Here is a 23,889-nt window from a genome sequence, read left to right on the forward strand (position 1 = left end):
CTCTAAGGCCCCTTAACTATGCCTTAATTTTGTGACTTGTTACCAGAGAAGGCAGAAAGCAGTATAGGCTGGGGTAGTTACACACTTTTCAGGAAAGAGTGAGATTCGTTTGGCTCTTCAAGTATTAGAACAGCTGTAAATTGCCATTTCGACAGTGGGAGAGCAAGACCATGTGCGTGGGAGATAATGGGGAGACCAGCAGGAATAAGATAGACATTTTCCGTCACTGGCATAGGAGTGTTAGCAAATCATCATCATGGTCACTGTCCTCATCCCTGCCGTGTGCAGAGTGCGTGGTAAATATTTCAGGCATTAATCCAAGTGCTTCATATGGAGTAACTCAGCTTATCAGCATAAGAACCTTTTGAGGTAGGTGCCATTATTGTCTCCATTTTCCATCTTACAAATGAGAAAACAGAGGAGAAGTAAGGCTTAAAAGCTTGCCAAAAGTCACAGAGGTAGTTGGGTAAATCTGGATGGCTTGGCTCCAACATCCATGCCCCTAACCACCATGCTATTCTGTCTCCTGCCTTTTAGCTCTGGTATTAATTTGATTCTATGGGTAAGGGCTCAACGTTCCGCTTTGCTCTGCAAACTCTTGGCAGTTATATAACCTGAGACGGGCTTTTACCACAGTTGGGAGGCGGACATTTTCTTTGCCAAGGGCAGAGAAGAGATTTAACACAATTCAACATGCTATTTGTCACTGTAATCATGGAACTGAGATCTGGAAATTGTCTTCTGAGATCTTCTGGACAGACCCAGGTGGTTATATATGACTTATGTTATCCAAAACAACTGGTTGCTTTTCTTTTCTTGATGATTCTTTTTTTTTTTTTTTTTTCAGCAATGGAAACTTTGCCACATATAGTTCACTTTTCCCATGGTTTCATCACCATATGGTTACTGAGTTCTCCCAAACATTTACTGTTTTAATTTAAGCAATCCTGTGTTTGTGTGGGGGGTACTTTTTCACACTTACAGGTGACTGGTTTTGAACAATTTTAAAATGGATACATCATTATTTATATTTCTTATTTGAAGCTTCATAATGCTTTGGGGCCCTTGCTTGGGTCTGGATACCATTTTGGATAAGCTAGGAGCTCTGGTGCTAAGGGCAAGTCTCACGGGCACCTTATTTCTTTGCCCTTCTATGGTCCTACCAACCCCCCTGGAGTCCTGCGGTGTGGGCTGGACAAGGGTGGTGGTTTGATGAGTTGGAGAACACTGGACAACCGTCCTCTGACTTGCTTCAGGAATGCCCTCTTGTCCCTCTGTTTCTCGGTCTCTTCCTTTACCATTCATTAAAAGCAATTCTCTTCTCTGAGAAGATGCCACCCTATTTCCCTGGTGAGTTTAGGGTCTTGGAAAACAAAGGCCAGAAATGGAGTACTGCCTTCAATTAATATCTGCTTTTGGCCTTACAGCACAGCTTTGTCAGAGGTAAGAATGCACAAATGCCTGAGTACCTCAAGCATTGTCTCAGAACTATGATTGAGGGAATACAGATTCTTAAAAGTAAGAGGAAAAACTCTATGGAGAGGAAAACATGAACTAACACCTCGGTAAATTAATATTTTGTGTAAATCACTGTTATTATCTTTAAGAGTTGCTACAGATCACTTGCTTTCTGCCCGTTTGCTGTGGGGAGGAGTGAGCTCTCGGCCAGGTAGAGCGCTTACACCTAGATTGTGTGATTGTAAGGAAAGTCCGGTGCCCTCACTTGGTCTTCCACACTCATATGTATCAGGGATCTGGGGGGACAGAGTGTCTCTCCCCCATGTGACTGAGGAAGAAGATGCATCACCAGATAGGGCCAGACTCTATCAACCTGCCCACGTCCAGTCTGCTTTTGATCAGTAGGAAGCAAACAAGGGTGCCACAAAGATAGAGCTTTCCACACCACCTGTAGGTGAGTCAGGCCCTCCCTTCTGTTTTTGGTCACTGCTAAGACCCTCCTGTCTTCCCCAGAGTAGGGCCACCAGAAATTGCTTCTGACTTTTCCTAATTCTCTCAGTTCGGTGTCTTTGTCATCTCGCCAAGAAAGTCATGTTGAAGGTACCAAGAAAAGAGGCAGAGCTAAAATAAAACGAAAGCATTTATCTGGGGTCTCAGAATTGCAACTCAGAAGGTAAAGATTCGGGTAGCAACTCAGACTGTCATTTCCTCCTCCCCCCCCCCCCTTCTGCCAGGGAACAAAAGTCAGGGGTTTTTAAAGACAAAAGGGAAGGCAATGCTTGTATATGTTGTTTACAAAGAATTTCGATTGGTGTTGGTGGCAGCAAACAAATCTTGGCCAAATATAATTGGTTGCTAAGGCAATCACTAAGCAAAACCTCTTACTATAGCAAGTAGCAGGTGTTCAGGCTGAGTCCTTGGAATATTTGCAGCTAGTTCAAGGTTTATGATTTCATCCTGTGTGAACGTGCACAAGGCCCAATACTTTAATGGCGTCCACCGCTCCATTTTAAAAGCCCTGGACAGAAGTAACTCCTTTCCATTTCACCTTTCACGGCATGAGTTCATTCGTCCAACCAAGAGAAAATGAGCTTAATGTGATCAAATACTAATATCCCCAAAGTTAAAGGAAACTGCTACAAACCATAATCCTAGGTGGTATAAGGTGAAGTTTCCTAAGCAGAGGTAATGAAGGCCGTGGTGATGATGGTGGTGACAATGATGGTAATGATCGTTACAGGAGGGTGGGAGAGACACTGGTCCTTGTCTCACGGAGTCCAAGAAGGAAGCTCGTGGACAACAGAGGGTGAGCCAAGCGAGAGAGTTTGTCGAGGGCAAGTACAAAGCTCTCAAGCACGAGAGGGATCCCGACTGGGTTGCCGCCGAAGATTTTTGTCTCTGACTTTTTATCCGGACCTTACCAGAAGGCCTGTGAGACTCCACTCACAGCGCTTAGCCCAGGCAGGTCTGGGATGTAGCTCTCCTTTTTTTCTCCCCAAACCCCTGCCAGCAGCTTCAGCCTCCTACTTGCAGCTGCAGCCTGCCTCCCCGAGGTCCCTCATCTATCCCTGCCTAATGTTAACCCTTTCCCTACTCAGGATGGTGGTGATGATGGTGATGATGATGGTGATGGTGATGGTGGTGATGATGGTGGTGGCGGTGATGAGGAGAAGGACGACCACCACCACCATGTATTGGATGACATTTACGTTCCAGGCACTATGCTAACTTTCACATACATTATCTCATGCACTCTTCGCAGAAGGCTTTGCACGGGCAGCACTAATGTTGTCCTTTTTTAACAGACGATGGAACCGAGGCCAGGAGATGTTACGGAACTTGTATAAGGTCACACAGAGAGTAAGTGACTGTTGAAAACTAGCCTAAATCAATTTATTCATATCCAATCTCAGGTTCGTTTTGGTAGTAAACATAGCCATTAATGGTGAGCCATGGGTGACCGCCACCTGCTTCCCTACGACTTTGCTACCAGCTTATGAAATCAAGACCACCATACGTAACGTGAAACCCAAACGGGCCATACTTATTTGCGCGAATAAATAGTAACGAGCTGGTGCGAAAAGGTTTCTATAACTTGTTCTCCAGTCTCAGTAAAGTCCTCATTCTTTGTGCTCTGACCACAACTGGCGGGAAAGATTCAGCCAGACAATATCCTGAGGCCCTTGTGGGTGATAGCAGGCAACAAGAAATCTCCAAAGCAAGGCTTGAACGCAAGACTATTTTAGGGATCAAGCTACGGGTGCCGTCTCTAAGGGTGAAGAGATCATTACATTTGTATAACCTTTCTATGAAATGGGTGCGGGTTCCCACAATAAGTCACCTGTCCAAATGACTTGAACGCCATTAGTGTGCCCGGGAGAGCCAATTATCTACTGAACGAACCTGCATGTAAAAACGCATTGCTAACATATTCTGCTAACTGGCAAAGCAGCTGATGTTGATCTCAGGAAGGACAGCTGAAACACTTACAGAGGTCACTTCTGCAGCACGGTCTTGGTAGACAGCTTGCTGACCGCCAGCATAATGTGAGTTCCTTACTGGGGCATGTAGCTGAGGCGAAAGCCTGCACACACAATGTCACATCGTAGCAATTACAACCGGTTGGGATTTTTAATTTCATTGTTTTGATTCCTTGTTTTGTGTTTGTCCTATTCAACTAAAATACAGACTCCATGAGAGGACCTTGTCTTTTTGTTTCACTGGGGATTTCAAAACCGGTAATAGCGTATGGCATAGGACAAGCATTTAATAATCTGTTGAATAAATAAGTGAGCAAAAGGCGAATTCTACGGAGGCCTGTCTTTTCTATCTCAACTATGATCCTCGGAAATAAGGTCAGCTTATTTGATATAAGCACCCACGTCGACTCCCTAGCCTTTACTGTGCGTTGCCTGTGCGGGACCCGAAAGTGACAAGTCAGTCCGGGGTAGTTGAGGTAGGAGCTTGAACACAAGCAAGGCATGAACTGTCTGTAGTTCATATCGAAGTAGGTTAATTCAGGAGAATGGTAGATTCCAAACTGATACATTTTCTCTCTACTGGCATGACCCGGCACCGTGGATCTTGATTTTAAGAGGCCATGTTCCGATCATCCTGGGGAGTTCAGAATTTTAGTTCCTGCACTGGCCTGATCGTCCACTGTATTTCTTTCTATTCCGCTAAGGGTTTTCAAGGTCGTTTACTAACCCCTGCCTCTCATGAGCCATCGATGAGTAACAAACTCCATTCATCTCAAGCTCTATAAGAGCCGCCAACAGGAAGGCTCTTCCAGCCAGATGAGGCTTTCCGGATGGGTCTTGCCTCGTGAACACACACCCTCCGGGCTCCCTTTTCTCTGTCAGCCTCGGCTTGGGTTCTGTCTGTGTGATTCCCACCTTGACCACAGGAGCTCAGAGGACCCCACTTCTTCCCCTGCATCTCAGATTAGCTGATGGCTCTGGAGGCAGTACTCTCAGGCTGTGGAGACTGGCTGCGAACAAGTGTTTTCGAAACTGTTGTTTATCTTTTCTGGGTATTTATGACACTTTCAGGAGCCAAGAAAACGCATGTCCTTTTTACTTCTGTGCCACCAAGCTCTGTGGTGTTTCTTCAGCAAGCAGCAGCCTGGAACACCGCCTTCTGACCTTCCGATCATCTACAGGTCTGCTCTCTAGAGGATTCTCCACTGATGCGCACACCTTCCCACAGCCAGCAGGGGGCATCTACGACACAGATTTAAACTGAATTGACTTTACATTGGATTGTCCCCGAGAGGGGACGGTTTGGGGACACCTCTTTGGGAAATGTAAAATCCCTGTTCTATGCTTCCCCATCTTGGCTTTCCTCTTGACCGTTCCCAACATACGTCTGGAGTCTGGAACGAAAGCTGTGGTTACCACATGTCTTCCAACTGCAAGACTGGTCTTTGCCTCCGGGCTACTTCTGTTTTTAAGTCCTGATAAATGACGGCCTCACAATAGATTCTGATCAGACCCTTAGGGGTTGTGATTGACTCCCCCACCTCTTCTCCCAGGAGTAGGCCCTACCTGGCTTAAGGACTGACTGAGCATGCTTAGTTTGAGCCTTACTTGCCTTTCATCCTCTTTAACAGCTAGAAACGGAATTTCGTTCCTTTAGAGTCCTTGTAGTAGTCATTCAGTGGCTTTTCACCTCTCCCCGTTAACCAAATTAAAAAACACCCGAGTCTTGGGCACCTGAGGTGGTTTAGTCGGTTAAGCGACCACCCCTGGATTTTGGCTCAGGTCATGATCTCACGGTTTTGTGGGCTCGAGCCCCAGGTCAGGCTCTGTGTGCTGACCACATGGAGCCCGCTTAGGATTCTCCCTGTCTCTCTGCCCCGCCCCCGCTCATAGTCTCTCTTTCTCAAAATAAATAAATAAGCAAATTAAAAGAAATTCTAGTTTCAGGGATATATTCTACGCCACACCCCGGTATTTCACTCGCCCCACCCCAAAATGCAGTTTTACTCTAAGTGAGCAATTCATGAATTCATTTACTGGGTCTTCAATTTACATAGCAGATTTTTTTTTTTTTTGAGCACCTATTTTTTTTAATTTTATTTTTAATTTTACTTTAATTTAATTTGTTTGAATTTTGTTTACTTTTGAGAGAGAGAGAGACAGAGAGAGAGGGAGAGAGAGAGGGAGACCTGGAATCTGAAGCAGGCTCCAGGCTCTGAGCCGTCAGCACAGAGCCCAGAGTGCGGGCTTGAACTTGGGAACCACGAGGTCGTGGCCAGAGCCAGAGTCTGACGCTTAACTGTCTGAGCCACCGAGGCACGTCTTTTTTGAGCACCTATTAAGTGCCAGGCCCTGAGCAATGACGTGCTGACATTGGAATCGTGAACAAAACAGATATTGACCCTGCTCTTGGAGACCTGTCACTCCAGGGGGAGACGGAGACAAGACCCAAATAAACATACAGAGATGTATGTGCAAATTGATAAGGGCCGAGAAGGAAAAATACAGAAGGCTCTACAAATACAATAGGGCAGCTGTTAGAGTTTCGTCTCCCTTTGCACTGTCTTCATGTTGTCACATGAGTACCCATTTGAGCTCCTTGAAGTTAGGGCCTGTGTCCATTAATTGATATATCCCAGGCACTGTGGTCAGTGACTAGAAAATTATCGACCATATAATTTACACGTATGTGCCCTACATTCACCTATTCCAAGTGTCTCCAAAGCAAAGAACCATCTCTGTAACCCTTGAAACACCTCGCACAGGACTTTATATATAGTTGGCTATTCTATATCCTATATTCTACTTGAATATAATTGCATTTTTATTTCATTTTATTATTTTTGATTAAAAAGATTTTTTAATGTTTATTTTTGAGAGAGAAAGAGAGAGAGTGTGAGCGAGTAGGGGAGGGGCAGAGAGAGAGAGAGACAGAATCCGAAGCGGGCTCCAGGCTCCGAGCTGTCAGCACGGAGCCCGACGTGGGGCTCGAACCCACAAACTGCGAGATCATGGCCTGAGTCAAAGTTGGACACTTAACCGACTAAACCACCCTGGCACCCCTATAATTGTATTTTTAAAAATCCAGCTATAGTTCTGTTTTGATTGATTGCTTCAACTGTTTTTCATACGTGTGCACCTTAAGGTAGTATCTCTGACTCAATTCACGCATAAGAAGGAAGGACCTAGGTGGCCCAGGGCCTTTGGAAATTTGATTTCCTGGCCAGTATACCCACAGAAGGCACAGATTTAAAACCACAAACCCTACAACTATTCCAACCCTTTTCAGTTTGAAATCGCTAACATGAGTCATCTACAAAAAGAATTATCTCCCTCTGAGCCTTTAATTAAAATCTCACCCAGGCATTTCCAATTGATTTTATTTCAAAACAAGGTTTTCTTTGTAAAACAAAAGCGTACCAAGACGGGGGTGAGATGGGAGGAGATAAAAACTGCTTCCTGTTCACCAGCATTAATGTAATGTAGCCAGGGCGGTCAAACAGAGCGGAGAATGAGTAGAAATCATAAATGTGTTAGAATGTCTTCTTCTCTAGATGGAGTTGTTTTTGACATTGAGTTAATGTCAGATACATTCAAGTTGATTTTTAAGAGAGGGAGTAAAATGATAGGGTTGAGCTTTTGTTTTGTTTGATTTTCCACTTGGTTTATGTTGATCACAGACGTGTGTGCAGCTATGGTGGGGAGGAAGAGGCAAGGGGGAATGTGTTCGGTCTGTTCCAGGAACTCCTGGGGAGAAAAACAAATGTAGTAACATTGTTTATCCTTGCAAAAAAACATAGAAGGTTTCAACTAGCTTTGACTGCAGCATCTGCCAACGGCTTCATCCTTAAACTCTTAGTGTTTTGTAAGAGATGCAATCGTATTATTCATTCTCCATATTCCTGCAAACTCCTAATTAAACCAAATGGACTTCCTGACTTAAGGACTCTCTTTAACGTCTGATATTTGAACACACATTACGCCAAGAGTTGAAGCTATGGGAAGAAGTATTTCCCAAAGCCCTGCATTTCCTTTCTCCTTTACATCCCCAGGGCAAATAGGAAACGAGTAACCTGACGTTCTGGTATATGTTTATCAACTCTGAGGAAATGGAATATAATTTTCTATAGGCAATGTTATAAATGGCATTGATTTCTAGAACATCCGGTGAAAAGCTTATTTAAGCAGTGATGCAGATGAAATTGTACTAGGGTTCTGATTGATTCTGGTTTTCAAATTTATTTTTTATTTTATTTCATCTTTACATTTGTTTATTTTTGAGAGAGAGAGAGAGAGAAACAGAGTGCAAGCGGGGGAAGGACAGAGAGAGAGGGAGACACAGAATTCAAAGCAGGCTCCAGGCTCTGAGCTGTCAGCACAGAGCCTGACTTGTGCTCGAACCCACGGACCGTGAGATCATGACGTGGGCCGAAGTCGGATGCTCAACTGACTGAGCCACCCAGCACCCCCCCCCACCCCCGCCGATTGATTCTGGTTTTAAAAGGCTTTTGTGGGACATCTTAAAAATTTGACCACCTTTATAAAAAACCATGTATTTTTATGGGAAAGTACATCCTGAAAGAGTTAACAAAAGAAAAACCCAAGACAGATTGAGTTTGTAAGATGGGATGCCACCTGTCTACACCCAGTCTTTGAAGGCACCTTTCAATCACATCACCTCTTTTTGTTTTCCTACCCAAACTGCGGCAGGCTGAGCACCGACCAGAGGCTCCTCTGCTATCCCTGTCTTCATCAGGAAGGGGAGGCAGAGCGAGCCGGCTTCGTCTAACCCACCTGTCTGCTCTCCCTACTCACCTTTGACACTCAGCAGCACAGACCCACTTGGGCCTCCCTCCGAAGGACGGGCACACCCCCCTCGTTTTGCCTAGAAGGGCCCATCTTTGCTGCTCCGCTTTGCCTCCTCGGAGAAGCCCCTCCTCACCCCGACTTGCCCTTGTGGGCCAGAGATCTGCTGCCCTCTGGAGCCTCTCCTTGAAAAGCTGCTTGTGATCGCTTACAAGTTTGGGGCTTCAGTGGGCTAGAAGCACCTTGAAGGCAAGGACCAAACTCTGTATGTGTGCGGCGAGCTGCTGACACAGTCAACATGACCAAGGAGGAAATTAACGGGGTGCCGGTGGCTCAGTCGGTTAAGCGTCCGGCTCTTGACTTCGGCTCAGGTCATGATCTCCCAGTTCGTGGGCTCGAGCCCCGCGTCGGGCTCTGTGCTGACAGCCCAGAGCATGGAGCCTGCTTCAGATTCTGTGTCTCCCCCTCTGTCTACCCCTCCCCAACTCATGCTCTGTCTCTGTCTCTCTCAAAAATAAATACACGTTAATTGTTTTTTTAAAGGAGGAAATTAAAAAATGAAATTTAACAGAACTGCACTCCTTGTAACTTACCCCTTCGTGTCCAACCTGCTCTTTGGCCAGCAATCACATACAAATATCTCTCTTCCTTTTACAAAAAGCAATGGCTCAAATGGAGCAAAAGACACAGGGAGAAAAAAAAGAAACAGAAACTGAAAGGGAAAAAAAAAAAAAAAACAACCCCCAAACTTCAAGAACCTTCCAAACAAAAAAACCAAGCATATGAGAAACGTTCTAAATGTTGGTGGGTGAACTACTGAGTCAAGGTTGAGACTGAAAACAGCTGCTTCATGCACCAGTTTACTTAAGGGTGGGGAGTCAGGGGATATGGGGCCAGAAGGAGAGCATATTATGGGTGAAGTTCTTCAAGAACTGGGTGGGATATTATGACCTGACCCCAAAAATGGACCTGGTGTTTCTGGCACACCAGCCAGCAGAGAGAGGGTAGCCACAAATACAGCGTGCATCGCCCCTGCCCCTGCCTTCATAATATTTTCTTTCTTTTCCAGATAAATATTAAATTGGTGACTCTTGTCTCCAGAGCTAGAATATGGCAGGTGGTGGGTGTAGTAATTCTTAGTAACGGGTGGGAATCTTTTTGGATGTTTTAATTTGGTACTTGAAGCTAGGGAACATGGATGAGCTTAGTTGGAAAAATGATTATGCAGTTAGAACTAACTTTGAAGAAACGGTATTACATGCCAAACACTGTGCTAAGTGATTCACATGCATTAGCATATTTAATCATCACGAAAAAGAGGATGTACTATTTTATCGGTCCCATTTTCTGGGCAAAAAATCCAAAACATTGGTTAATTTAAGCAACGTGAAGAGCTTGGAATCGAAATGACACTTATTCTCATGGTTTATATAAGCTCCCCCCGTGGAACTTTCCGGTTTCAACCAAAGTGCTGTTCTGGGTGCTGGGCTGTGGGATCTGAGCTGGCTTCAGCCAGAGGAAGGGTCCTAGGGAAAGAATGGAAGCAGAAAGAAATGAAAAGGAAAGGACATTGAAGTGACTAAATCTAAATCACAGTTTCAAAATTGTATTTATGATACTAAAGGAAACTATGATATGATTCAATATTTATAGGTTTTTTTGGTAATGGTTACAGATTTCCTTAATTTTTTCTATCTAATATCCGTGATTGTTAATCTCACACATTTTCTTTTTTTTTTTCCAAAACAAATTTAAGTTTATTTATTTTGAGAGGAAGGAAGCACACACACCAGCATGAGCAGCAGAGAGAGAGGGAAAGATAGAATCCCAAGCAGGCTCTGTACCATCAGCACAGAGCCAGATGCAGGGCTCAAACTCACGAACCCCAAGATCATGACCTGACCCGAAATCAAGAGTCGGTTGCTTAATCAACTGAGCCACCCAGGTGGCTCACACGTTTTCTTTACTTAAATTGTCTCATCACTGTCTCCACATGAATGGATGAGGAAAGTTTATTTAGAGCAGCCAAAGCCCATCTGGCCACAAGATGAATCCCATCATAGCTCTTGAAGACTTAGGTTAGGACCAGCATTGACGGGGAGAGAAATGTTAGCAGATTTGTCAGGAACAAAGTCAAGATCTCTTCAGTTCACTCTGGGTAATGTTTTTGAGTGTTGACTGGGTGGCCGGGCAATAAGCTCCCACAGGACTGACAGGTATTCAGGACTCAGAGCTTACCTTCACCTTCCAGCTGGGAAAACAGACACATGAATCAATAACCATAATGCAATGTGATCAATCCTACCTTCAGAGCCTGTGCAAAGCACCAAGACAGCAGTGAAAGAACAGTTTTTTGGGTCTATCAATATACAACAGCTTGCCTTACGGATTAATGCTTACAGTTTGCTGGTGCTCTTGGAGTTCACACTTGCCATGATAATCGATAACTTAGAAGGTTAGTTTTGAAACTCGGCATGAAAACAGTTGCATCCTATGGTCGTGGAATGCCCAGAATTCTGACTTCATCGACTCACTGAAATGTTGAGGATAGAAAGCAATGGTATGATGCTGCTATGGTTGGCCGATTGGCAATTAATAGTCATCTACTGAAGGCTTACTGCATGTAAGATACTCCAGTAGCCATTATAGAACAATGGGCAAGTGGCTGGGGAAAAACCAAATCCATCTAAATAAAGAACACTTTATAGAGAATACATCTTCAGGCAGAATCATTTAATTATATAGCTCAAGATAGCTGAAGAAAACATCTAGGTTAACTCTGTCATTTTACAGATGAGGGAACTGAGGCCTGGTGGTAAAAAATGATAAGTTTTTCAAATATTCTACATCTAATTAATGACGGATCTGGGACCAGGGTCCTCAGAGAACAGATAGGCAATGCAGTGAGTAGCTCACCTGTGAACTCTAGAGCTAGACCGTGTGGGCTCCTGTCCCATCTCCAGACTGGCTGGGTTATCTTAAGTTTTTAAACACTCTGACTTTCAGTGTCTTCATCTGTAAAAAGGAGTAATACCATAGTATCTGTCTTATATGAAAATGAAAGGATACATATAAACCAGTAATTAAGAATAAAATGAGGGGGTGCCTGGGTGGTTCAGTTGGTTGAGTGTCAGGTGTTGATTTCGGCTCGGGTCATGATCTCACTGTCACTTGGAGCCCCATGTCAAGCTCCACGTTAGGCATGGAGCTGCTTGAGATTCCCTCTCTCCCTCTTCCTCTGTCCCTCCCCTGCTTAAGCTCTCTCTCTCTCTCTCTCTCTCTCTCTCTCAAAATTAGGTTATGCGTATTAACCAGGAACATAATAAGAGCTTGATAAATGTTAATTATTAGAACTCACGTGTCCCGGTTTCTTCACCAGTATTCTTTCTGCCACAACAGTACAATGGGCTTTCGTTCATTTTTGTTTCTCTGACACAGAAAGAAATCTATGTGCCCGATCTGTGTGCTCATATGGTGTTTCCATTGCCCCTTATATCTTTTCTAGGGCCAAGGAGATTAAGACCAAGTTGGGAATTCTCCTCCAGAAGCCAGACTCAGCGGTTGACCTTGTCATCCCATACAATGAGAAGCCGGAGAAACCAGCCAAGACCCAGAAGTGAGTCACAAACATGGGTTCCGCTCCTTTTCCTCCAGAGGATGGCTATTTCTCAGGTGTCCAGGACCAGCCCTCCCGTGTACAGCTCCCCACCTTCAATCACTCACCGAAGGTCATAAGATCCCTCAGAGAAGAGGTGGTTTATAAATAAGCATATTTTTACCCTTCCATGTCTGGAGCATCATATTGGGTATTGGCAGGTGACTTAAAAAAATAAAGACAAGGCCCTGCCTTGGGACCCTGTTGGAGAGGCGGACAATACCAAGGCAGCCAATTTAAGCCAACTAGCTCCTTCTCTAAAATACTATTCCTTCAGGGTCCAACAGAGGAACAGAAGACTCTGTTCCTTGCCAGAGGAAGGAAGGAACACTCGACCAGCCGACTCTAATGTACATTAAGAGTTTTTAACCCCGATCCGTAAATTAATATTCTTGACTGGGCTTCTCTCTCCTTTTCCCCCCACCTCCCCACTTCCACCGATTCAGGCATGGAGAGAAACTAGAATTCTAAAGATTCAAGCTGTCATGGCAGAGTCCAACTGACCACTGGAGGAACTGTCCTCACAGCACATACATCGTTTTCATCTCCATCCACCCCCTCGAACATTTTCACGGGCATGAAAATCAAGAAGGGCAAGTGGGTAGGAGAGAAAACAGATGCAATCGAATTCCTTCACTCTGCCATCTAAAAGCTTTGAGGAGATCGCAGAAGCGTGGTAGAAACACAGGCACCCCTTTATACCTGAATTTCTTCTTAAACGTAACATACATATAAATTGGCCAATCATTTCTTTGTCCAAATGCCCTTCAAGCTAAGATAGCCGGATGAGTTGGGAGAGGAAGAGATGGGTTATTCCTCTTAAATCTTTTTCCTTCAACCTAAGTGGATATTTCCATTCTCCTCTTATTACTTCAAAGTGATTCCACACCGGAAGTGAGGCGTAATTGGGTTTTCTACATTTAGAAAGGGGAAGCTAATTCAGGGTGGAGTGGCTCGCACCAGGCACTGGCAGGGAATGAGAAACACATTTCATAGCAGCGACAGATCAAAAAAGCCATCTATTTTGAAGAAAACAATGTAGTGGTTATGGATCTGTAGGAATTCACTTTCGGAAATAAATATAGTACTACATTTCCTGCTTTGATTCTCTGTTTTAATCTTGCACACAGCCACTCGAGCTATTTGGCTTAACAGGGATTCAGAGAGAAGCAGTTTTGGAAGAAAACCTGGGGTCGATATTTATTGGATGATTTTCCTCTCTTCTGTCGCCTTTCTTCTTCCAGGAGTTTAAATTGTTTTTTTTGGGGGGGAGGGGGGGAATCCTTCATATCCCTAGAGACTATTGTGTGCCTCTCTTGCATTTTTCACGGTGACCATTGCAAGGCTTTCTCACTCTCTGTCAAACCCCTCAACGCCTTCCACCTCTTCATGTTTGGCCAATTTCCTTGCCTTTTAATTATCATGAAAAGACTGTGTTCTGCATGAGCTCGATCGATCTCTATTCTCGCCACTTGAAATTTCTCTGCCTTTTTGTACCCATGTTCCTCTCTCAGAGAAGAAAATAAACCTTCTCCAGACTGTAGATATTTTTAACCCCCTCATCTTTAAAAAAAAGAAATCCCTTTTTAAAAAAGCATTTCTACTTTTCCAGTGTTTTTCCTTTTCTTTTTTTTCTTTTTCAATTTTTTTTTTTAACATTTATTCATTTTTGAGAGAGAGAGACAGAGCACGAGGGGAGGCGGGGCAGAGAGAGAGGGAGACACAGAATCTGAAGCAGGCTCCAGGCTCTGAGCTGTCAGCACAGAGCCTGACTCGGGGCTCAAACTCAAGAGCTGTGAGATGATGACCTGAGCCTAAGCCAGACACTTAACCGACTGAGCCACCCAGGTGCCCCACAAGGTTTTTATTTTTCTCATTAAGAAAACAGAAATCGAAAAAAATAGAAATGAAAAAGAAAAATAGACAAGAGCTGCCCACATCCCTACCACCCATAGCTGGCATCTGTGACCATTTTCGTGTTCTTAATTGCTCTTTTCCTTCTGGGGCCGTGTTCCACTCTGAAAAAACTCTCTCAGTCCCCCACTCCCACTCCTATCCCTTTCAATGCTTTCATGGGGGTAATTCTAGAAACAGAAAGGGTTGATCATGAAGCCCGTAAAACAATCAAAGCATTTATTTGGGGTCTTAGGGATGGCAATCTAGGAGATACAGAGCCTACCCAAATTGAAAATGTGCTCCCGATCGCCAGCATGAAGTGCAAGCTTATGAAGTCAAAAACCACAAGGTTACGTAATTTGTTTTGAAAGAATTGTGATTGGTGCTGGCACAGTTTTAACTAATACGCAAGTGGCTGGTCAGCTAACAGGTGTTACCTTAGCTCTATTTCGGTCCAAAGTAGAAGGATGTGTCCTGGGAGGTGGTCCAGGTGCGCTGACCAAAGTCACGCATTTATGTTGTCAGGAGATGTACCTGCTTCCTCAATGTCTTCTCGACTCCATTCCGGGTCACTCCTTACAATGCTTACTTGGTTTTGAATCTTCTTTCGCAAAAGTCGCTGCTTCCAGGATCTTCTCTTCACTCTTTCTGGTCAGGTTGAAACCTTACTACCCACAGGAACCCTCTCGAAGGCCTCGCCTTTGACTCATCACCAGGGGTTGACTCTGCTCAACGGTCTTCTCTCTGAGGACTCCCACTTTTGTTCATCCTGTCCATACGCAAGCATTTCCCCAGGCTGTGCCGTAGGTCCTCATAATGAATAGTAAACAAATTAGCACAACACATAAATTTAGTTTGCAATAACTGTTATCATGGCTTATCATATAATCAATTGTAAAATGCTTAGCAACTGATACAGATAATCTTCTTTTTAAATTTAATTTAAATCCAAGTTAGTTAACATGTAGTGTAATAATGATTTCAGAAATAGAATTTAGTGATTCATCACTGACATACGACATCCAGTGCTCATCCCAACAAATGCCCTCCTTAACGTCCACCGCCCATTTAGCCCATCCCCCCATCCAACACCCCGCAAAGCAACCTTCAGTTTGTTCTCTGTATTTAAGGGTCTCTTAGGGTTTGCCTCCCTCTCTGTTCTTATCTTATTTTTGCTTCCCTTCCCTTATGTGATACAGACATTCTTATAGTTCATTTTATACTCTAGATGTTCCTTTTCTCCTTCCCTCTGCCACTAATTTTAAACTACACTTTGCTGTTGTTGTTTGACCACTTTATAACTCTAGAATGACCACACAGAAGCAGGCTCTAGCTGTGAACAGTTACCAAGTGTTCCCATATGCAGACTCTGACCTGGTGAGCTGCTGAGTGAACATCATGGCCAGGATTATGGCTGTATGTACGATGTTTGGGCCAAAGCTAGACAACGAAAGAGCATGAGCAGGGGAGGGGCAGAGAGAGAGAGAGGGAGACACAGAATCCGAAGCAGGCTCCAGGCTCCGAGCTGTCAGCAGAGCCTGACGTGGAGCTGGAACTCGTGAACCGTGAGATCATGACCTGAGCCGAAGTCGGAGGCTCAACCGACTGAGCCACCCAGACGCCCCCAGATGTTTTCATCTACATCCCCATCATAGGCGCCCAGGTCACTGTTGGCCATGGGGTAAGGGCTCAACAAATGTCCATGAAAGGACCTGAGCTGAGTCGTGAGCACAATGCCCTGCGGGGAAGGAAGGGGGAACAGAGCAGGCACATCAGGGCCGATAAATAACTGGGATTTCATGTCCCTTGTCAAGAAGAAGAGGATGTGAGAACATTGCCAGAAGTGTTCCAATACGGGCCAGGAACCGTGTGGATTAAAAAACGAGGAAAGAGGAACCCACAGTGTTTAGAGAGGTCAAAATACTTTCCCATGGTTACGGCTAGGACGTGTCAGAGTTGCCAACACTCGTAGCAATGGTTCACGGGGCTAACATTTTTGAAATCGAAGGTTCAGTGTTATTTACGGCTTTCATCAACCAGACTGATTATGGGCATGCTGAATCATTGCTAATGTTTGCATTCATTTGGTGCACACTTATTGCAGGGTAGATTAATGCTGTAGGGGATGCACCATCAGACAGGTGGAATGGGAAAAGTTCTCCATGACTCACCGACTCTACGTTTAGGCAGTGAGTTGCCATATAAGCGACTCAACGAGTAAGTGGCTAAGAGGACAGTAAAAGAGAGAGAACACTTCCGGTCGAGATGGTCACTTCCTGGACCAGGTGGCATTTACACTGGGCGTTAGAAAACACACAGTTCATCATCTCTGTAAATGTTTGTTTTGCCTTTCATGTGAACTGGCTCCCTCCCTTTCCCCCACACCCACACTCTGAGACCATGCCCACTCTCTGTGGTCAGCTATGACCTTGCAAACCGGGGCACTTATTGGCCATTTAGATCTGCATCTATCTTGTTTCCGAAGAAGTCAGACTTAATGAGGGCTGGCAAATTCTGAGAATCGGGACAGGATGAACCTCCGTTACCTCCTAGGCTGGTAATCAGAACACTGGGCTGTATGCTATGGGGTATGTGTCCTGCTCAACTGTGTCCTTGAATCAATTTGGACTAATTTAACCCCCAGGCGGACTCTGCACATGTCCTTTTCAGGAATTTAATCTTGGCTGTGATGTACCGCTCATATTGGTCATTAGTCTGGTTCTAACAAGACCATTTGGGACAAATTGGATCGGGTAGCACGCTTAAGTCAGGTGCACCGCTTATGTGATTTCTTCTGCCTGTGTTCCTCTATGCTAACTAGAGGAAAAGCGGGGTGAGGAAGGTGATTTCATTTTAGGAGAATATGAAATGAGAAAGAGGTTCAGTGAGGGAACCAGGCCTTTCCTTTGCTCTCTTTCTTTTGTCCAATTATTTAATGTCCTGCTCTTTCTGTCAACAATCAGTAGAGACTTGAAGGGGAGTCTTTTATTTTCAGAACATCACACCCACTGTAGTGAATTAAGATGCAGAAAGCCTTATGGTAAAAATGTAGGTATGAAATAACATATACATAGGAAAAGTTCTCAGTAGGGGGTAATAGAGAAGAGCCAAAAGGAGTTACGACCTCTAGAAAGCAGGTCCTTTTCTGGTTAGAAATAAAACAAGGCAGCGAAACATAGGGACATACTTGCAATCCCTTTTTCATGATTTCTCTTTCCTGAGCTCCTTTACACTAACCAGAAGAAAATGGGAGGAAGGAAGGCTGTTCACATCTTAAAAATAAATTTCTGAGGGATTAGTGTGGTGTTCTTGATCTGTGACACCTGTGTTCTTAGCCAGGAAAAAAAGAAACCACCTAAGATCATTTCACCAGGTTTGTTATTCTTATTTTTGGCATGTTTAATCTTCAAATAGTAAAAACAGAAAACATTATGGAGAATTGAATAATTAAGACCCCAAATCTGCCCACATTCCATGATGAAAAGTAAAGAAGTGAAGGAGGGGTACCTGTGGGGCTCCGTCGGTTAAGCATCTGACTCTTGGTTTCGACTTAGGGCGTAGTCTTGCGGTTCGTGAGTTCAAGCCCCACGTCAGGCTCTGTGCTGACAGTGCAGAGCCTGCTTGGGATTCTCTCCCTCTCCCTCTCTCTCTCTGCCCTTCCCCCATTCGCTCTCTATGTCTCTCTCCAAATGAATAAATAAACTTAAAAAAAAAATGAAGTGAAGGAAATACAGCACGTTAGCCAAAAAAATCTACTGCCATATTGGACTCCCTACGTAAATAAAGTGTATCTATATAGCAAAGCCTGGGCAGCAAAATGAAGAGTGTAATTAGCAAGTGTCTTATCAAGCTCAGCTGCTAATCTTAATACTTGAAACCCCAAGATAATATTAAAAAAAAAAAAAAACAGAAGCAGGAACAGTCCTGGACTGTCTGAACAGTAGATAAAAATAGTGAAGAGCTAAGGAAGTTCCAATTTAGGAAAAATACCTTCACTGGCCTTGCTATTCTAAAAAATGCCTTGTTACTTTCTTTTGATTTGACGGGGAAGGACTCCCATCACAGTGCAGGAGCGAGAGCAGGGGAGCCCCAGGGAGAGCACAGTCAGCCATATTTCCCAGACTGCACCAGCCGGACTTGACACAATCCTGCGGGGAGAGGGGAATTAGTGGTTATAATGAAATAGCTGCAGGGTTGGCTGCATATATAAATGTTAAAATAAAAACAGCCCGAGGGGAAATTATATGTTAGCTATCACCTTCTCCTTTTGAGTCAGCATCTGGAGCGTTTATGGACAACATTCCTAGTCACGATGTAGACCACTTTTCTTCTCAGGAGGAAATCTTGCAAAAATCACTATCTGTCCTAACAGGGCAGGAAAAATGCACCCAGGTTTTTAAAAACGTAGACATACTCTGATCCCATTTCCCATGTGAGGCAGCATTACACCTTTCATCTTCCAGCCTTAATGATGGCAATGGGATGTGGATGTGGAATCAAATGGCCTTTGCTGATTAAATTATGTGGTTAAAGTGAAACATGGGGGAGGCAGAGAAGATGAGTTCAATCCCTATAACGGGGCCACTGGATTTCGTTCTGTTGCATTTGGGCCACAAAGGGCACAATTGGAGGTACTGTCATCGGATATACGAGAATATCAAGACACAGCTTCATGATGAATGGACTTTACTTCCAAAAAGAGACAGACCTAAACAAATTGCTCAAAAAGAGATGAAAATACACGATACAGATGAGGGACAGCAAACCCAGCCCACCAAACCCAATTGCTAGAAAGAAAATAACTCACACTCCCTTGTCCTGAGGATGGGTCACTGGTTGTAGCTTTTCTGCGAAAAGCAGATCCAGGACATGGTCAGTGGATGTGGTTAGTACCCTTCTCATGGCGGTCACCTTTTTTTTTTTCTCCCCCTTAATTCTTGATGAAGACCCCTGCTGGATGAGGCTCTGCAATGGCGTGACTCCCTGGACAAGATCCTGCAGAACAACTGTAAGTTGGAATCGTCTTTTATCAAAGGTCAGGGGAGGGAACAGAGGCAAAAATCGCCTTTGTGTTGCCGGTGTCCTTCTCTAATTTTTCGTTTTTTCTTTTATTTATTTATTTTGTTTATTCTTGAGAGAGAGAGAGAGAGAGAGAGCACAAGCTGGGGAGGGGCAGAGACAGAGGGAGAGAAAGAATCCGAAGCAGGCTCCGAGCTCTGAGCTGTCAGCACGGAGCCCGATGTGGGGCTCGAACCCACGTACTGAGAGATCATGACCTGAGCCAATGTCAGATGCCTAACCAACAGAGCCACCCAGGTGCCCGCTTCAATTTTTCCGTGTGGACTCAACAAGGGAAGGATGCCCAGGGAGTGTGGTTACCCAGATCACAAGAAGACAAAGTTCTACTGTACTGTGAGAGAATGTGAAAAGAAAGTGGCTTGAGGACTCATGATCGCAGATTATTTTCCCATCTATCCTACTTATTCTTATGAGCCAGAGCAAGTGGCTTGACCTGTGTGTTTCTCAATATTTTTTTAAAGTTTTTTAAACGTTTATTTATTTTTGAGAGACACAGACAGAGCACAAGTGGGGGGAGGGGCAGAGAGAGAGGGAGACACAGAATCGGAAGCAGGCATCAGGCTCTGAGCTGTCAGCACAGCCCGACGCGGGGCTCGAACCCACGAACCATGAGATCATGACCTGAGCCAAAGTTGGACCCTTAACCGACGGAGCCGCCCAGGTGCCCCTCAATATTTTTATCAGTAAAAGAGAGACACTGCCCTTTCCAGCTTAGCCTCATCATGGCTTGGTAAGGACTGGTTACAACAGCATGAAGAACAGTGGATTAGGAACCAAGATCGGGTAGGTACGTCCTAGTCCAAGCTGCTATTGACGGCTCTGGTGGCCTGACATGCGTTGTTATCTCCCCCAGCCTTGGTTTCCTCTTCTGGTGCTTGCCTTCCTTCAAGACACGACAGAAGTGCCAGCAAGAACCCGTTCCCACGCTAATACCAACAGAGCACTGCTTGCCTCTCCCCTAATCCAAATCCTTACTGATCCTCAAGGCCTGCGGTATCGAGGTTAAGGTTCCCCATGATAACAAGATGGCTGGTCTGCAGTCAAACTGAGGTCTTCTTCCCCCCCTTATGGGATTTCCACATGTAATCCCTGTGGCCGGAATACTTTGTATTCCCATCTCTGTCTGTTGAAATACTTCCTCTGCTATGAAAGCAGATCTGAATGCTGACTGCCTAGTCTTCCTTGGCCATCCAGAATGATTTATCCTCCCTCTGAGCTTCCAGAGAACCTGTCTGCACATCTTTTCTGCTGCTTGATACTAGCTACCGAGTACTTCACCGCTGTCTCCCTCCGATGACAGATTATAAACTCAGGGACAGCCAAGGCTTAGCCTTTTGATCTGAACAACTTCCCAATACGAAGTGCACGATATGGGGAGAATAAGTATTTGTGGAATAGTTCATTTTGAGAATATGATTCAATTTAACGTATCCAACCTGTATTTCTTCATCTTTGCCCCAAGAATGGCATATGAAACTGTTGGATGCTTTGCAAAAATAAGGATTTAAAAAATGCTTCTTGCAGGTGCATCATTATTAATAAGCACAGCATAGATAACAAAGAACATATGTTGAATCGTATATGAAAAATTTTTTATGGCTCAGTTGGCTAAGCTTCTGACTCTTCGTTTTGGCGCAGGTCACACTCTCACGTTTCATGGATTTGAGCCCCGCGTGGGGCTCTGCACTGACAGTGGGGCCCTGCTGGGGATTCTCTCTCTCCTTCTCCCTCTGCCCCTTCCTCACTCGCACATGCGCACGCTCTCTCTCTCTCAAAGTAAATAAATAAACCTAAAAAAAATTATGTCTTGTTTTGAGTAGGGCAAGCTTCTGCTTACCTGATGCAGAATCATTACCTCTTTGTAACTTTCTTAATCTTATCCACTTTGATTCTCTTTTTACCTCTTCGGCTAAACAGAATACCATGCCCTGACACATATAAAGTGTTCAGTAAATGTTTGTTAACCTAACGGGTGAATGAATTCATTCATTTTGCTTCTTGGATCCAGAAATTCCACGAGGTTGATTAAGAGAAAAATATTTATGTTCATCAATTGACTTATTTATTGTCTTATACAATGGTTTTGGGGCCAATTGCAACCAGACAGATGATATATTGCTGCATTAAGAATACTAAGTACCCTGGGTCCAGGTATTTATTGCTAGGGTCAAGAAACCTGAGAATTAGCAGACCTATTTTCATGTTTACAAAACCATGAAGGAGAAGGATATATATTTGTGTGCCCATATCCAATCCTTTTCAGTCCCACTAATCCTTAGGGGCACGTGTTCATATATTTCAGGCTTTTAGGGACGGGGAGCTATTTGGTATAAGAAAGATAGGGAAGATAGGGGCAGAAGTTAAATCAGAGGCAATTAGTGTTAACACCTTAGCATTTGTTGAGGGTCTGAAGCCTTTCAGCTTGAGGCCTGAGACTCACACAGTAATATTTGCTACTTCTCAGTGGAGAAAATATACATTCACGTCAGTGTTGTGTAAATATGTATATATAATATTCACATTTCATTTAATTATATACGTTTCAAAATTACATATGCATATAGATGTGTTACACAGTATGTATCTGTGTATACGTGTGGGTATGTATAATCTTAAGTTCTACGTAATTATCCTCCTAAGTAATTAACGTTTTTCTTTAAATGTGTTTTGTCACTTCTGTTTTTTCGTTTTTTTAATGTGTGTGTGTGTGTGAGAGAGAGAGAGAGGGAGAGAGCAGGGGAGGGGGGCAGAGGGAGAGAGAGAAAGAATCTTGAGCAGCCTCCATGCCTAGTGCAGAGCCCATCTCGGGGCTCGATCCCACAACCCTGAGATCATGACCAGAGCCGAAACCAAGAGTCGGAGGCTCAACCAACTGAGCCACCCGGGTGCCCCAGGAATTAACATTTGAAGACTGGGGAAATTAATTTCCCCTAGTGATAAATGGAAAAGCACTTGATAACCATTCAGGTCAAAATTCTTCCTTTGAAAGGGTCTTTCCTTATATTCAAAGAAGCTCAGGTGAAAAGAGAGGTTCTGGTATGAATATAGAGATCTCGCAGAAAGAGTGGAGACCCATGCCCTAAAAGGGGGGGGGGTGCCATTAGTAAATAAGACTGCCTCTCTCTCGAAGTTTATTCCTCTGCCCTTACTCTCTGTGTCTCTCTCCTCCTCTTTATTTTTCCATTCCACCCTCTCCCCCGGCTTCTCTCTATGGCTCCCCTTTTTGCTCTGTGTGTCCCTCTTGCCATGTTGTCTCTGCTCTCCACTTCTCGCTATCTCGTTCTCCCCAGAGAAGGACTAACAGAACACCAGGCACCAGAAACCTGAAGAGACATTTGACCTATTCTCCCGAACACCCGCTATTGTGCCTCGTGAATAACTTTAAGCCAAACTTTAGCAACTCAGCTCTCAGGACATGTTATTTGAATCTGCTAAAACTCATGGTCTGGGATCAGAAATAGCTAACATTAGCTGTGAATGATGCAAAATAGGTAACCAAGAAAGATACATTTGAGAAATCTATGCGTTTGAAACGCCACAATCTCTGCTTGGATGTTTGATTGGATAAACTAAACCATTTCACCTCAAGGAGTGGCATCTTCGTTGATTTACAAAGAACATTTGGCATTCTGTTCTGCTCATGCAGGAGGTTGCCTCACAATTGATATAGTTCCCCAGTATTCCTTAAATCCACATTTTTCTTGAGCGGAAATGAAGTCAATTGGTACCTAACCTCTTAAAAATTAGACAATTAAGGTGCTATTCAATCTTTCCCAACTAACAAGCTTTCTCTTGCTTTTCCTCATTTAAGAAATCATTTTTAAGCCTCCAGTGTATTTAACTCTGTTTTGACAGTACGTCAATTTCTTACCTGTTTTGTGTTCAATTCTGCAGGTGATGACACCTGTATTCATTAGGTCTATGGGACAAATGACCAGTGTGCTGCTCATTAAACACAAACACGGATTGCACGTGGAAGTCTAAATAAAACAGTGACATTAGGTGCGCCTGGGTGGCTCAGTCCGTTAAGCGTCTGATTCTTGGTTTCGGCTCAGGTCGTGACCTTACGGTTCATGCGTTCGAGCTCTGCATCGGGCTCCATGCTGACAGTGCAGAGCCTGCTTGGGATTCTCTCTCTCTCTCTCTCTCTCTCTCTCTCTGTCCCTCCTCTGCTCACTCTTTTATCTCTCGCTCTCTCTCTGAAAATAAATAAACTTAAAATGAAATAAAAAAAAAAAGACCGTGACATTAAATTCCTCTACCTGACTGTCTTTAAGAGCCAAGGAAGGGGCCGCCTGGGTGGCTCAGATGGTTAAGCCTTGACTTCGGCTCAGGTCATGATCTCGCGGCTCGTGAGTTCGAGCCCTGTGTTCTGTGCTGACAACTCAGAGCCTGGACCCTGCTTTGGATTCTGCGTCTCCCTCTCTCTCTCTGCCCCTCTCATACTCTGTCTCTCTCTCTCTCAAAAATAAAAAACACACATTAAAAAAATTCTTTTAAAAAAGAGCCAAGGAA

General features: G+C 44.2%; 1 protein-coding gene across 1 annotated transcript in view; it reads left to right on the forward strand.

The window, feature by feature from the left end:
• Positions 1–23,889, forward strand: part of RGS5 (regulator of G protein signaling 5) — a 47,947-nt gene that overhangs the window by 15,236 nt on the left and 8,822 nt on the right. Inside the window, exons 2-3 of the mRNA XM_030303024.1 lie at positions 12,250–12,360; positions 19,242–19,303. Coding sequence (XP_030158884.1) covers positions 12,250–12,360; positions 19,242–19,303 — 173 coding nt within the window. The remainder of the gene's footprint in view (positions 1–12,249; positions 12,361–19,241; positions 19,304–23,889) is intronic.

The sequence above is a fragment of the Lynx canadensis genome, chromosome F1 (genome assembly GCF_007474595.2).
Source record: "Lynx canadensis isolate LIC74 chromosome F1, mLynCan4.pri.v2, whole genome shotgun sequence".
NCBI lineage: Eukaryota > Metazoa > Chordata > Mammalia > Carnivora > Felidae > Lynx > Lynx canadensis.